Source organism: Scophthalmus maximus, chromosome 1 (assembly GCF_022379125.1).
Source record: "Scophthalmus maximus strain ysfricsl-2021 chromosome 1, ASM2237912v1, whole genome shotgun sequence".
In the NCBI taxonomy this organism is placed as follows: domain Eukaryota; kingdom Metazoa; phylum Chordata; class Actinopteri; order Pleuronectiformes; family Scophthalmidae; genus Scophthalmus; species Scophthalmus maximus.
In genome coordinates, this window is record NC_061515.1 from 29487863 (window position 1) to 29502500 (window position 14638).

General features: G+C 50.0%; 1 protein-coding gene across 1 annotated transcript in view; it reads right to left on the reverse strand.

The window, feature by feature from the left end:
• Positions 1-6289: 6289 nt before the first annotated feature.
• Positions 6290-14638, reverse strand: part of rnd3a (Rho family GTPase 3a) — an 11479-nt gene continuing 3130 nt past the window's right edge. The window contains exons 3-5 of the mRNA XM_035632070.2: positions 9545-9654; positions 7983-8117; positions 6290-7784 (exon numbers count right to left, since the gene is read on the reverse strand). Coding sequence (XP_035487963.1) covers positions 7536-7784; positions 7983-8117; positions 9545-9654 — 494 coding nt within the window. The 3' untranslated portion in view covers positions 6290-7535. The remainder of the gene's footprint in view (positions 7785-7982; positions 8118-9544; positions 9655-14638) is intronic.

A 14638-nucleotide genomic window follows, 5' to 3' on the forward strand; every position in this document is an offset into this window, starting at 1 on the left:
CTTTTTTTTTTTGGGCGCGTTCACACCAAACGTCGGGCGACGCGATGTGGCGTCTGCTTCCCGATTGGTTCTTATCACTCAGGGCTCGACCGAGGAAGGAGAGGAATCCCTCAACGAGAACGAAAAAAGAAATGAAGTTACTATGGAAATAAAACAAACCATATAATTCACTTAGCGACCGGCACCTCATTGGTCCGTGTCTGACCTTGGCAGGAGGTCGATTGGCTTTGTGAACAGTTATGCTAATGATGCTGCGCATAAAGGAGCCCAGAGGGCCCGCCCCCCCTCGAGGGGCTCCGGACTCCCACAGTTAAGAGGCATGTGGAGATGCTACTATACTAAAATTTGCATTTTTTTATCCGTGATCAACCACTGAAATCATTTGTACGTGTATTTCATAGCGTGTGGACTTTGAATGAGAGTCTTCTTTCTGAGTGTCTTGTCATTGTCGGCGCTTCTCCTTCCTCCCTTTCATACCAAGAACTCTTTGCGAGGCGCCGCAGCATCTCAATACATTACAGTCCATTAACAAAGCGGCAGCAGCAGGGATGTAATCGTGGTTTAATAGCCTGCGACAGGAGACGGCGGCAAATGGAAAACACAAGGTTGATTAAGAAGGTGACAATTAACCGGCTACAAAATGTGCATGAATGAAGTTTCTCTAATCTCACAGAAACCAAGTGTGAACTGGAGGGCTCCACAACGTCCCCCCTCTGACGGTGAAGACTGCTCATCACCTCTCTCAGCGCTCGGAGTCCGTGAGGGAACATTGGCTTTGAAAAAATAAAATAAATAAATTGAGTCGGAGCTCAGATAGAGAAAAAACAAACGCACCGCAGGGTGTCAGGGAAGGGGGCTGACAACTGATGGGCGTCTTTGGCTCAGCGTACAGCATCAGTGGCACAGCGGGTGGGGGGGGGGGCATACCAGGAACCCATCCCGAGCTTATTAATGCTAATCAGGGCAGGTTTTTTTTTTGTTACTGGTGAAGTAAACACACTCAGCAGGGTGAGTCACTCACCGTGTGTCTCTTTCACACTCACACACACATTTTTAAGAGGCTTTTGTTTCTATAATCTTTAGGGGGTCCTCAACTCATGGAGATACTGTAAATTAACCGATAGATAAACACACACACACGCACACACACAGATGTATCCCAGGCGCGACCTGAATGTGTATATCTGTTTTCAGACATGCACGGAAGTCCGGACATTTTTCCCCAAATTTTCCACAGAGGCTTAATGTGAGAAATTGTAAAACTTTCCGGAAAAATGTCCAAGTGAGCCAACATGTGAAACTCTCCCAGTGAGCGAGTGGGCGTGTTGATGACTGTAAACACAAACTCCGCTTTCCACAGTAGAATCATTGTCACGTCCTTCCTCCCGCATCTCGACACAGACGCCACAGAATGTTTCGGAAACTTTCCTGCCGGAGTTCACGTCTGAACAGCTCATGTTTTCCCCTGGCCTGTCATTGGCTGCTGCCCATGTGATGATGACTTGACAGGAAGTAGATGGGTGATGAGCGATGAGGACTCTCTCTCTCTATCTCTCATGACAACGTGCTCAGACATGTGTTGAGTCGGTGAATATTCGGCCCCTGACCGAGAGAAAAGGCCGAATCAGCCGGGGGAGCGGATGGCGGCGAGAGGAGCGACGCAGGAGGTCAGAGGTCACCGTGTGGCCCACTGTGATGACCAGCCATGTGGCAGACCAGACCCCGAGACGGAGAGGGTTAGGGGAATCGTGAGAGGATCGCGTCGATTGTAAAGTCGGGTGTTTGAAGCGGCTTTAGCCTTTTCCCCCACAAACTATTTAATAGATTTTGTCCCAATCTTGACTAATATTCGTCCTTTTGCTTTACAAAAATGTGGCCGACGGCCTTCTCTGAGTAAACCCACTTCTCACACACACTGTTCCTTCGCCTCGTTGTGTCAGCATCTTGGGATTAATCCACATTTTTCCCATGTTGCACCAGTTCATTATGAACTAAAGGTATTGTCATCAAGCCCGAGCTGCCTGAAAGGCCTCAGTGCCACAGGGAACGTGTTCTCCTCTTCATCCTCTTTTCTTCAGGGCCTTTCAGTCCGAGTCCTGCTCAAGCTTTTCTTCTGTAAAAACCCACCCATTGTTTCTCTTTCAGCCCGTCTCTATATTACAGCTGTGCGTGACTGATTGTTTGAGGCGGGAGGATCGGAGGGGGAAACAATGCACCACCGGTTCAGACCTATTGATCTCCACGCTCCCTGTCTGTGTCCGTCCCAGCTGGTCCTGCAGGAAAATAGGGAAACTGTGGGTGGGGGGTTGAGGTTAAACGGCTGCTCTCTCACACACACACACACACACACGCAGATTTACATTCAGAGAACTTGAAAAAAAGTGTGTGAGAATCTTCTGTGGGTGAGCAGCGGTGATTTCCGTCCGGCTCGATGTCAGACGGTGGACTGCACATGGATCAATCTGTGGCTGATAGATGATCGCTCCAGCTCAATCGAGTCGCCTGCTTTTTTTTGCCGCGGCACTTCATCCGAGCAAATTGTATTTCTTCATCAAGATGAGAGAGAACTTCTCGCTCCCACGGAGACAGTGATGAATCGTGTCCGTCTCCCTCTCAGCCCGTTGCTGCAGACGAATTGAGGAAAGTATCTTCTTCAGCGGTGGCGAGCGGAGAAGTGATCCGTGGCTCCGTATTAAAACTATTTATCAAAACTGTACATCTGGGAAATCTTAAGCGATGGTTTAAAATGGTCTTTGGGTAGTTTACAGAGTGGCCCTGTATGAATCAAAGTCAAATAAGCAATCAAAGTGACAAAGACTTTGAGTTCACCCAGGCTGTGATCTGCTTATATCTCCGAAATGGAGAAAAACTGTCCAATGAGGAATGGCATCGTCTCGTCTCCCGGCTCCGTTTCCAAGCGCACAGTTTGTCACCCGTCAGCCTAATGGGCTGGGAATCAGGTGCAGACAAAAGAATCCGACGACGACATTCACTAATCTCCTTCTTCTCTCGTTTCAGACAGTTTCCGTCTTCTGGGACCGAGCTGCCACGGGCCACAATGCGGCTCAACCTTTTCCGCGAGCGGCAGATAGGACTGGCTCCCGGTCACACTTCACTCACAGAAATGTCAACACTGCGTGTGTGTGTGTGTGTGTGAGTCATGACTGTGTCAGTCTGTTTGTCAGTGGATGCAATAGAGAGAGCGAAGCTGGTGGCTCTATGAAGCTGTACCAATAAGCACATGCCTATGTTCCTCGGACCACGGTCCGACCAAGAGAGGTGCTCTCGGTTTCCGCGGCTCGGTTCGTTGGCAGCGTGTAAAACACTTTTCGGGATAGTTCGGAACCAACTGCAGGGAGTTGAGACGCGTCTGAACGACAGAGGAAGATTAAAGAAGCGGGAGAGGAGAAAGAATTCGTCGTGGGAGGAGGAGGAGGGCAGACATATTCTATTGCAATGTCCGCAGGCCTTCGCCCTGACGACATGACGTGTGAAGGACGAGGGCGTTCACGTGGTGCCTTGTCGGCGCCAAGTCCACAAGTAGACGCAGCCCACGTAGGTGATGACGACGGGACTGACGAATGTCTTACGAAACTCTTTAGCTCCAATGTGGAACCAAAACGAACCAGATCAAATGTTTACAATGTAATAAAGACATGGTCCTCGTTCCTCGACCTCGGGGGACCATGAATGTGGCAATCCTCAGAATGGTGTTGGACATTCAACTCTCCACCCTCGGCCGACCGCGGGTGTTTTGCACAAAACTTGCATTGTAACCCGTCCCGTAGTTGTGTCTGGACCAAAGTGGCGGACCGAATAAACACAGCTGCGACTCATCAGAAACACAAACCTGTGGGAGAACGGTGGAAATCATTCGCAGCACATCTGCAAACACTGGATTAGCTCACTTCACCCCCCCAGTTCTTACACAACATGGCCGGGTAAAATGATCGGTGGTACAGTCGGACCTGTACAGCACGGGACTGATTCCCTGGGATTCCTTCCTCATTACAGTATCTGGTTCAGACCAAAGACCAGCACAGTCTGTAGTCCACTGCCCTCGCAGAGAATCAGCGGTTAAATGTTTCAAGGTGTAAAACATATGTGGAAGAACAGCTGCACGAAGACGGACATGTTAACATGTGAGCCGCTGTGTGCGTGTGCGTGCGTGTGTGTGCGTGTGTGTGTGTGTGTGTGTGTGTGGCTGCTGGGACTTTTCAGTTGCAGGGAAAACTTCATGTTTTTTTCTTTTTTTCTTTTTTTTTTTGCGGTTTCCATTTCCTCCACCCTGCCGTCATTCCATCGCGGTGAGATATTTCCTTCAGGTCCCATAATGCATTAGAACACGCCTTTGCAGGGAAATCACCTTTCAAATGTGCTTTTTCCCAAAATGTTGAAAGTAGAACGCCTCAACCTGAACATGCGACAGGGTTTAAATCGTCTACAGACTTGTTTCTGATTTCAAACTCCTCCATTAGAAATGAGTCACACTCCAACCTCACATTGCTGCATGTTACTAAAAGTAAGCAGCTAGAAAGTTTCCAGCGTGCAGCCGTGGTGAACACAAGTTGTGCATCTTTCCACTCAGGACATTTAGTTTCCCTTCCCCGACAACCTCCTCCATCTCGGGCCTTCGTGCGTGCGATGAAGTCGTCACATGATGTGCAGGTTTTGCTCGCTCGGCAGCTCCCCTCCGGCCCGTACGACCCCCGTCTCCTTCCAGGGGTTCGCTCACTTTCTTTAATTTTTCGAGCCGACGAGACGAGTCCGTCTGACGCACAGAGAGACTTGTCCAGGACTCGAGTCCGGCCTGGTTTTGGGAGAAGCAGAGACTACTGACATGCCGAATGTTAACTCTGTTAATGCTCTTATCCCATTTGGTGTGGTATTTACAGTCATGCCTGTTTTGTTTGTTTGACCTTTTTGTGTGCTGCTGTACATGTGAACGTTAACGTCAGACCTGATGAAGTATGCCAAACATATTTTAGATACGTACGTGTAAGTGCACAATTTTTTATTGTATGGCCTTTTTGTGTCATTGCTCTTTTACTTTTTATTGTGCAGATTTAAGCAACACACCAAACCATGTTGTTGACATGTCAGACACATACATATTCTTATCTCAATGTGTACGTGGAGAGGAACCTCACGTCGGGGGTTCCAACTGGAAATTCCGCAACTGTCAATACACTGAGCAAACAGGTTCGAGCTGAGGACGTTTGCTATGACTACGTTACGCAAGGGTTTAAAAGAGAGACGAGGAGAACAGGCTCCTCTCGAATCATCAACAATCAGATCAGGCGGAATCAGTTATCTGCGTGCGAGGACGCAGGGATCAACAGAGGATTGTACAGTATTGCTCACATCTCCTCCTCATGTAATAGTGCCATTAAAATAAACGACCACCTTTCTTAAAGCCGGCACGCCAGGGCACGCACAAGTCCACCGGAAAAGAATAGACTATAGTAACATGTTGACGCCAGAGGGCCTGTCTGTGTTTTGGTGCATGATGGAGACGGCAAACAAAAGGCCAGGAGAAAAACAGGAGCAGGTTTCCGCCGCGGGGCTTTGTGTGTGCAGGTTACACACCAGGAAGCAAACACGCCGCACCTGTGCAGTCATGACCACAGGCGTGTCCTTCCTCCCACGAGTCAAATGTAACCGGAGCATCGCACAGCGCTCTTGTACAAATGACAACTAGTGAAGTAGACTGGAAGATCCTGGATCTGTATTTTCCTTCTTTTTTTTTTCCAAATGAGGGAGGCGATCCCCGCTCGTCCTTTATGAACTAACTTCCACTCCAATATAGAAATGTGAATTAGACATTTTTGTGATTCGATGGTGCAGTGGCTTGGTGGAAACATGACTCATGTGAATGTTCCCTCAGAAAGCGGACGCCGGTAGTAAGATTGCAAAAGCTCTGCATGTGTACATAAGGGATGTGCCTGCGGTTTACACCACAGATGCTGAAGTCCGTATCTGATTCTTTGTTTGAGAGCATGTTTGAACCCGTCAATGTGAATCCTGTGTTTCTACCAGCTCACCGATTAAAACAAATTGTGCATTTGCGTAGGAAGTTAAAAGTACGACCTCACATCCCAATTCCCATCTCTAATGGAAGTAAATGTTATAGAAATTATACTGCTTTTAAAAGAATCTAAATCATTATTCAATGTATATGTGTCAGCGTGTGTATGTATCATGTGACAGTTCATTGTATGAAAAATTGTTTGAATTCAAGGTCCACTTACTCGTCCTCCGATGAACAGGAAAAACAACAACACTTCTCTTCAGTTCCATTTGCATTTATTCTAAAGGGAAAATATATAATTCAATAAATATTGTCGCGACAACATTGGCAAAGACATCTTTGAGGGTGAGATCAACATTCAACAAGACAAGATCATGTACACGGGGAAAGAGACGACGGGTTGGGGAAATTAAAAGGACTAGAGTCGGGCGTCGGTTCTGCCAAGCGTGAGATCACTGGCGTTTGAACGGACCTACTGGGGAAGTTACATTAAAAGTGCATCAATACCTTTGATATTCAAACAGCCTCTTAATTGCACTGCTGCGAAGAGGAAAAACACAAATTCAAGACCACTACGTTCCGTTGTTTACAGTTTGTCATGTTCCAAAATGGAGGCCCACGAGTTCCTGACGCCCACGAAACAAAAAGGACCACGTAGGAATAAACAAAACAAAAAAAAGTTTGCTGCACATCTAGAGCGTCTGAACGGGACAAATGTGCAGTTTCAAGCTCCGACAGCTCGGTTTGCGAGTCATCGAATCCGCGCTCGGCGGCTGAACAGAAAATAAGCTACAAAAATAAATCAAACGATGACGCATGTTACACACCAATGACTTCACATTATACCGACGACATATCAAAAGACGGAGGGGGCACGCAGCGCCGGACGAGGACTCTTCGACTCTCACGCACACAGTTCCTGCAGGAGTTACAGTTCCTGCAGGAGTTACAGTTCCTGCAGGAGTTACATGGGCGAGGGCGGATCAGTTCCAGACCACGGGGTTGAGTTGTTGTGTTCAACCCTCCAGGCGACAAAAAGAAGTCGTTGATCCATCACGAGCAACATCAGCTCCTGTTCTTTTCCATTCAAATCACCCCAATCGCACACTTTCGGTTCTCCTTCCAAAATATCACACGTTCTCACACCCTCCCTCCACAAATCATGACATCACTCCTCTTGCTCATTTCCTGCTGGTGCGAGAAAAAAGCCTGGGCCGCGTCCGCTCCGTCCTCCCAGAGGAAGCGGGTCACTTCCCCGGGCAGGTAGCCCTCTTGACGGATAGCTTCCTTTGGGGGCCAAATGAGTTGGGACGCTACTATGCATTGAGTTTTCGCTGGTGCAGAGTATTCCAGTAACATGTAGATGAATTGAAGCTTATCGAAGCCCTCTCCAGACAAATAGGGGGGCGTTGGCATGCAGGACGGAGCGCCGCCCCGTGGTTTCCTGCTCACACTGTGTTCTGTCCTCGTTCTCCTCAGTCCTGATCCGCCGCAGTCCCAACAGTCACATGACGGAGCAACTTTTGGCTTTGTCCTTCCGCAGGTCCGAGGCCACGGCCGCCAGGTCGGGCCTGCCGGGCATGTGCGAAATCCTCTTGTTGGCACGGGTGGTCTTGCTGCGCTTGACGTTTTTGTGGTTCTTGTTGATGCAGGCCAGTGTGGCCACGTGGAAAATGTCTCTGACGCTGTTCTCCGACTGCTGCGCCGAGCACTCGATGTAGGGCGCCGAGATCTGCTTGGCCATGCTGGAACCCTGGGAGGGGGGGGAGAGGTCAAATGTGGTCACGGCTCGGAGGTCAGGTTAGCTCCAGATTAACACATCTACTGGCGTCAGCGACGACGAGAGGATTTCGTCTCTTAGGGATCAAGTGAGCGAAGCTTAAAGTACAGTACAATGAGCAGTCATTCAGAGATTACAGTTTGAAGTGCACGACACTTTGAATCCACATACCTGGTCGTAGGACACCGGGGTCTGTCTGTGGTTGGAGAGCTCCACCAGTGTGCTCAAGTCTGTGCGCAGGTCGGATTTACATCCAACCAACAGCATCTTGGTGTTGGGGCAGAACTCCTGGATCTCCCCTTTCCACTGTGGACAAACACAAACCGCTCTTTAGTTCCTGCACTGAGCAAAAAGGGGAAGTCATCCGTCACTGCTGCGCACAACAAGGTCCCAACACATCAAAGCCTTGAGTTTGAAAATCATGATTTAACTGTGTTTACATATGTGTTTAAAAAAAGAAAAAAGAATGTTGGCCAAAATGACCAGGCCTGAAATCCCACGAGCTTCACCCCGTCACCCGCCCTCCGAGTACAAAGGTTAGAGCTGCCACTTCCTGGAGCCCCTCACGCGTTGAACCCTGGAGAGGAATGACAAATAATCCCCACGTTTCCTCCCTGACAACAATAAATGCTCTGTGATCGATGGCATTTCTCCAGGGGTTTTTAATCTGAGGCTAATGTGCCTCGGGGCTCGCCGGCCGGCCGGCGGGTCGGCGGATCAAGTTCATGACATCCAAAGAGGAAGTTGTTTTGCACAAGCGTGTGTGTCACTTTCTGTCTGCACAAACAGCACTTGACTAAAAGCCCATCGCGTCGCCAATTCTAATGTAGAGACTCATTGTTGGAAACACGAACTTGGACTGACTCAGGTCTTTTACACTTCCGACTGCAGCTTTTAATCGTTGGCCGTGACCTACTCAACGTGCTAATACATTCCTAATCGCTGCTGCTGATGGATTCAACTACAATGTGCAAAAGGCATGCACAGCACGTTTACATGTAGACCAACAACATAGCTGCAAGTATGTCATGCTCTGTTCAAGTAGGACTAATTTAGGCCGGATGAATAGAACCGGGAGGAAGCTCGGGCCATGAGCTCAATAGTCCCTTAGTTCCAGCTTCAGCCCTGCTGTGTTTTAGTCCAAGGTTCAACGTTCTATTGCGCCGTGTTCAGAGCAAATGTGACTGACATTGTGCCAGAAACCTGTCTGCAACTCCGAGCTTAAAAAAACACGGTGAAAACAGGAAGCTCCTTGCAGGAGAGGAGGAGCACATGCCTGGTGTGCTTTACGGCAAAAAAAACAATTGCTTTTCCACTTTTAGAAGGAGCATCACCCCGGTCAGCAGACTGACGCTTCCTGTCCTGCTTCGTGTGCAGCACATGCTCGGGACATGAGGTCGTCACAGCCGCGACCAAGGTCACCAGGCGTCAAACCACCGGCGGCTCCGTGTGAGGAGCTGGTGGCTGAGGAACACCCCGGTCGGAGTCACTTCCTCCTCCCGGCGGCTCCGGGGGATTGAACCCAGTGACATTCCAGACACACATCAACTTCTCATCACAAGATCTTATGTGGACTTAAAACTCCTGATCCAGTTGAACGCAACGCAGCCCTTTGTTGGCAACATCCGACGAAATCAAAGGGAGCAGACTTTAAAGTGTTCAGAGTTTAAAGGGGCTCAGGCTTCCGCCGAGCGTATCAAAGGCTCGACGATCGGCGGGGAAGAGCGACAAACCTTTTTCAGCACGCTGTCGAGAGTCTCGGGGCGGCTGATGTCGAAGCAGATGAGGACAGCGTCGGAGTCGGGGTAGGAGAGAGGCCTCACGTTGTCGTAGTACGGAGACCCTGAAAGAAAAGAACAGAAACATCAATCTGTCTGTCGCACAAGGACACGGAGACACCAAACGTGCACACGCGCACGCCCGCGTTCATGCCCCTGCACCCAGTCACGGGGACCCCGTCATTCCGCTCACCCCCCTTCGCAAATTAACGACCTGCTCGCAGAAATCACTCCACCCGCTCCCGCACGCATCCCCAGAACAAGCTGAGGGGAGGAAATGATCCAAATTCAATTCAACAATTTGTGCCACCAGCCCGAGCAGCAGCAGTTGACCTGCTCGTTGGAATGTTAAGTGTCTTCATGTGTCCTCTCCTGCTGCTGTGTTCATGTTTCACAAGGAAATGAGGTCGAAATACTGGACATTGATCTGCTCTGGACCCAGTTCCTCTGAAACGCCTGAGTTACGGCTTCGCCTTAAAAAAGGAAATACCTGCGCTCAAGTGAGGGGCAGCAGGCGCATCTAACCAACGACCACGAGGATGTTTCCCGACTGCCTGAACGCGACCGGAGCGTTCCTGACGCTGTTCGTCTCATGACACGACTGCAGCTGAGGCGTGAGCCATGGCAACCGGGCGAGAGAAACAAATAACGCAGCATCGGTAGAAAGAATATGTGCTGACGAGATCACTTGTTGAGGGAGAAAAAAGTCCTCTCCGGTGGAAAACTGAGCTCCAGATCGAGGAAATGACTCCCCCTCCTCAAGATTGAGACCATGTGTGTGTGTGAGGGAGACGCCCGTCCCTCCACCGGACTGAAACATCTCCGGAGAGGAAGGGCGAGGGGAGGGGAGGGGAGGGGAGGGCGGCGTCATGTCAAGGTGAGTCAAGATCACATGACGGCAAAAGCTGACCACACACAACCGGCTGCCAAGAATGTGGAGAATTTTGTTTTCGGTGAGCGAATGTTCCTCTGGGAGGTCTTCTCTAAACACACACACACACACACACACACACACACACACACACACACACACACACACACACACACACACACACACACACACACACACACACACACACCTCTAACGTTCCTAATCTAAACAGTCTGGATGGGAGACAACGTTTATACAATCCACGCTTCCTTCCCCGGTGTGTGTGTGTGTGTGTGTGTGTGTGTGTGTGTGTGTGTGTGTGTGTGTGTGTGTGTGTGTGTGTGTGTGTGTGTGTGTGTGTGTGTGCGTGTGTGCGCACCGAACGCACATCATGCATCACGCGGAAATCGGAACCGTATCCATGTCCGCCGTTATTCCGAGTGTTTGTCTGAGCTCACGACTCCAACCGTTGTTGTTCATCGCGCTCTTTGTCCGTGGGATACAACAGTAGTGTGTCGACACCAGTTGGCCACGTTTTCATTTCATACTTTGGACAAAATAACTGAAAACTTATATTAAACCTGAAGAGGAGCAGTTTCCTCACACCATGGACCCGTCACTTGATTTTATGGTGGAAGTTGTTGCGACAGGGAATCTTTCTGCCTCAGACCCTTCGTTCTCCATCATCACTTTCCCAAATGTTGATTCCCATGGGCCCGTCCAGACTGCAGCTAATGACCGTCACCATTTCAGAAGGTCCGGACGCCAGGAACTACACAGAACAAATGATCTCGATCAGAACCCTAATGCGTTTCAGATGGGGAGCGAACAGGAACGCTGCACGTCTGCACCCCCTCCCTCACCGTCCGATAGGTGACACCGCCTAACACTACCGTCTGGAGCAGCCGTGGTGCGCGCGGCGCGGGAGGCGAGGAGGAATGTGGGATCCCCACAAGAATTCATTTTATGGCTGCCTCGCAACCAATCACAACCACATTGCAATGTTTGAACTTTTCTTTTTCCCTCTCTCTCCCCCCCCTCGCCGCCTGGAACCAATCACGGGAGAAAATATACGGCCCCGCGACTGAAGAGTCGGTTGACATTTCTACAATGAACTGATTGTTATTAATAAACCGGACGAGATGAAACACACATTGTGTGTGTCGCTGTTTGAAGTGTGTGAGGTCTCGTACTGCAAGTACGATCCTGAAGAGCGTCCGTGCAAAAAACATTTCAAGCTGCACAACATCCGAACACAGGAAACTAACTAACGTGTGTGTGTGTGTGTGTGTGTGTGTGTGTGCGTTGAAGAGAGTTCAGCTTTTCAGGATCTTTTTATTAAAAGGAGACGTTTTCTTTCGCGTCTGCCGTTTTGAGCTGCAGAAACTGTGCTCTGAGGTCGTCTTCCTGCCAACGGGAGCGATAAGAGGAAATCCCAGCGCTCACACACACACACACACACACACACACACACACACACACACACACACACACACACACACACACAGACCTGGTGAGTGTCATCTAATTAGCTCCTGTCATTGTTCTCCCACAGGATCTCTAAATGTGGAAAGACGACACACACCCCGTCCTCCCCCTCCGTCCTTTAAACACACGCCGACCCCCTCCTCGCCTTCTTCTCTTAAAACAAATCCCCCCATCGCTTGTGTCGTGCTCTCGGCAAATGAATACTATTGTGCACAATGACACGAGAGGATCATGTGAAACAACACTAAACTTCCTGCTGGTGTGCCGACGAAAGAGCGATTCATTTTCCGTGACGAAGAAGAAGGAGCTCTTCCCAAGAAAATAGAAAATGTTCTTCCTTCCTGGTTTGTTTCCACTCAACAGCCGGGATGAGAAGCGAAAATAAAAAATCCATACATGACACATGTTGGAAAATACGTGCTGCTCTATTCATTCCATGTGACTCATTATTCAAATTCCCAGATGTTTCCTGACTTCCACCCAAAAGAAAGAAGAAAAAAAAGAAAAGAAGTGACATTCCACGATGTTCCAGACTGCGTCCCACTCTCTGTCCTGTGGTTATCTTCCCCTCGCACATTAACCGCTCACGGACATTCAAATGCTCTTTATCTCACAGCGACACACACGAGGTCCCGAGGTGCATCAGCTGCAGCCGACAGTCTGGAGGCCGGCAACTGGTCGGCAGGTTTACTGCATGGTTAACATAGCTGAGCCGAACGTGTGTGTGTGTGTGTGTGTGTGTGTGTGTGTGTGGAGGCGTTAAGGCTTCAAGGACACCTGTGGAAGCAGCAGACGTCCAGTCGTCCTCCACCAGCCGCCAGAAATGTTCAGGCACACAAAACAACATTTAAACTGAAGTGACCTGAAGCGTTCTCGTCTCGTCGTTGCTGTGGTAACTAAAGAAATCTGTCGGGCAGCTGCCATCCTGCCACGCGGAGTTAAAAAAAATCTGCCTGTACTGACGCCAGCCACCAGGGGGCTTCATCTTTATATACAGTCTCCGTACATGACGGCGATCGTGTGCCGATATGACATCAGCCGCTTCATCTTTAACTCTGTCGTTTAATTCGTTGCGCCGCGAAAAAACCATCCTTTACCATCCAACAGTCTTTCGTCACGGTGCCTCGCGTTCTCTCACGCGAGCGGAGACATCGACGAGGGGTGAACGAGACTCAGACCGTGGTAATTCCAAACAGTTTAATCCAACACCGCTTCACTTTGGATCATCTTAATCCCGCCGACGGAAGGATTCCTAACACCCGGCGGTGTGCGGACGTGTTAATGCCACGTCAACAACAAAGGACGACTCAACGCCGACAACACATCTGAGCAGGTGAGGTCCCTGTTCCCCACCTCGACAGACAGTTGGCCTCCGGATGGCTCCCACGATTCCACTGCATCACGAACTGTATCACGAACTGTCACTTCCACCGCCATTCACTATACCGAGGTAGGGCTCTCGCGAAACCCCACGCCACTTCGCCCTGTTCAGTCCGCCAAGGGTCTGGGCCCGCCGGGCACAATGGGGGTCTTTGTGCGGGAGGAAGTAGAAAAACCTTTAGTCTCGAGGAATGCCAGACATGCGGCTCCACTTCACCGAGCCCAGAAATGTGATCCCATGGGACAATGGCTGCCGACGGAGGAATGACGGGGGCACAGTGTGTGTGTGTGTGTGTGTGTGTGTGTGTGTGTGTGTGTGTGTGTGTGTGTGTGTGTGTGTGTGTGTGTGTGTGTGTGTGTGTGGCTTAGGGTGCATGGAAACCTCTCCTAACTCAGGGGAAGCAGCACATGCCCTTGAGTCGGCAAGACTCTTTTATCGGATTCTCTTCTCAAAGTAGGTCGACTCTTCCTCTGCGGAGGTGGCTGCACCCCGGGACGAGCTTCGTCTTCGTCATCATCAGATGAGATCCGTGGGGTCCCACTCAAGTCTCTTTGGGAGCAATTGACCTGCGGTGGAGATTTTTATTGACGCCCTCACTCGTCCTTGATTTGGACGAAGAGTTGGAACGAACGTCCCAGACTGAAGAAACGTTTCCTGCAAATCACTCCGGCACAAATATCCCGACCCAATCTTCTATGAGTCTGGGATTAGAATTGAGAGTTCCATTTCTTTGGGTTTGGGCCTTCTGGATTGTTGGAGACGCTACCATGGACTTCTGGGACATTTCAAGAAACTCAAGTGTCAAAAGTGATATCAGCCCGTCGGAGCTACAAAGTCTTTCTGCTGTGGAATGAGAGAGGAGGCCTGGGGGCGCTGAGCCAGGGGGGGTTTGTTCTGTTTACCTTCACCTCCCTGCCTGTGTGACTCACACACACACACACACACACACACACACCTCTGCTCTGCAGCTCATCAGACAACACAAACCACTTCCTGTGCCGGAGAGTGAAGTGTGAGGAATCAAAGGGCTGCGGCCTCGACCCCGGCAGATCCCCCCAGGCTGGGAAGCCGGGGGGACGGGGGGGGGGGGGGGGGACAAATGGAGAGAGCAATAGAACTGGGAGGCATTTTACCTTAATGACCCGAATTACTCTCAACACACACACACACACACACACACACACACACACACACACACACACACACACACACACACACACACACACACACACACACACACACACACACACACACACACACACACACACACACACACACACACACACACAAGGCTGCTCATTAGGCCACC